This window comes from Tarenaya hassleriana, unplaced genomic scaffold (genome assembly GCF_000463585.1).
Source record: "Tarenaya hassleriana unplaced genomic scaffold, ASM46358v1 Cleome33, whole genome shotgun sequence".
Lineage (NCBI taxonomy): Eukaryota > Viridiplantae > Streptophyta > Magnoliopsida > Brassicales > Cleomaceae > Tarenaya > Tarenaya hassleriana.
The window spans coordinates 152,296-153,006 of NW_010966459.1; the positions used below are offsets into that span (position 1 = coordinate 152,296).

The window sequence follows — 711 nt, forward strand, 5'->3', positions numbered from 1 at the left end:
ATGTTCTCGTTCAACCTCTTTATGCCACAGGAGAGAGCCCCCGCCGATGGCTCCGGCCTGGAGATCGCTCTCGAGATTTCCCGGGTCGAGGAAGGCGATGCTCATGAGGAACCCGGGTCCGGTGAAGAGCCAGAGCTTCCGCCACGAGAACCGGGGCGAGCCGCTGAGCTCGTAGTCAGCGTCATGGTCCTCGTCGACCCCGACTACGAGCACTTTCTCCGCCTCCTCGTAAGCTCTCTCCTCCGTCGCCAACAGCGGCCGCTCTCTCTCCGTCACTGGCATCTTCCGGTACCGGTGAGTCCACAGTTTGAGTTTGAATTTCCCGACGAAACGATCGATTCTTGAAGGAAGTTTCCAGTTTTTGTTCGAAAACAATGGTTGTACTCTCTGCCTCTCACTCTCTGGTGTAATGCGTTAGGATTACAACGATGCTAAATAGCGTCCTTAAGACGACGACAGTGAATTTACACGAATCACGTAACGCCACGTCAACATGCGATGGTATGGTTGGCAAATTCAAGGGAGGTACAGGGGCAAATTTGTCAATGTGCGAATTATGTCAACATGAGAGAGATTGAGATGTGAGACAGCTTGACGATTTTTTTTTTATTTTTATTTGGGTAAATTTATTATCAGATCTTACTCAAACCACAAAATTTAATTTATATAATCGACTTTATAAACCATAATGAATATGGATGGGTCATTAAT

At 47.8% G+C, this 711-nt stretch overlaps 1 protein-coding gene across 1 annotated transcript in view; it reads right to left on the bottom strand.

Annotated features, from left to right (window-relative positions):
• The window catches only part of LOC104821237 (metal transporter Nramp4-like), a 2,822-nt gene extending 2,408 nt beyond the window's left edge, over positions 1-414 (bottom strand). The window contains exon 1 of the mRNA XM_010552043.2: positions 24-414. Coding sequence (XP_010550345.1) covers positions 24-282 — 259 coding nt within the window. The 5' untranslated portion in view covers positions 283-414. The remainder of the gene's footprint in view (positions 1-23) is intronic.
• Between the last annotated feature and the right edge of the window lie 297 nt (positions 415-711).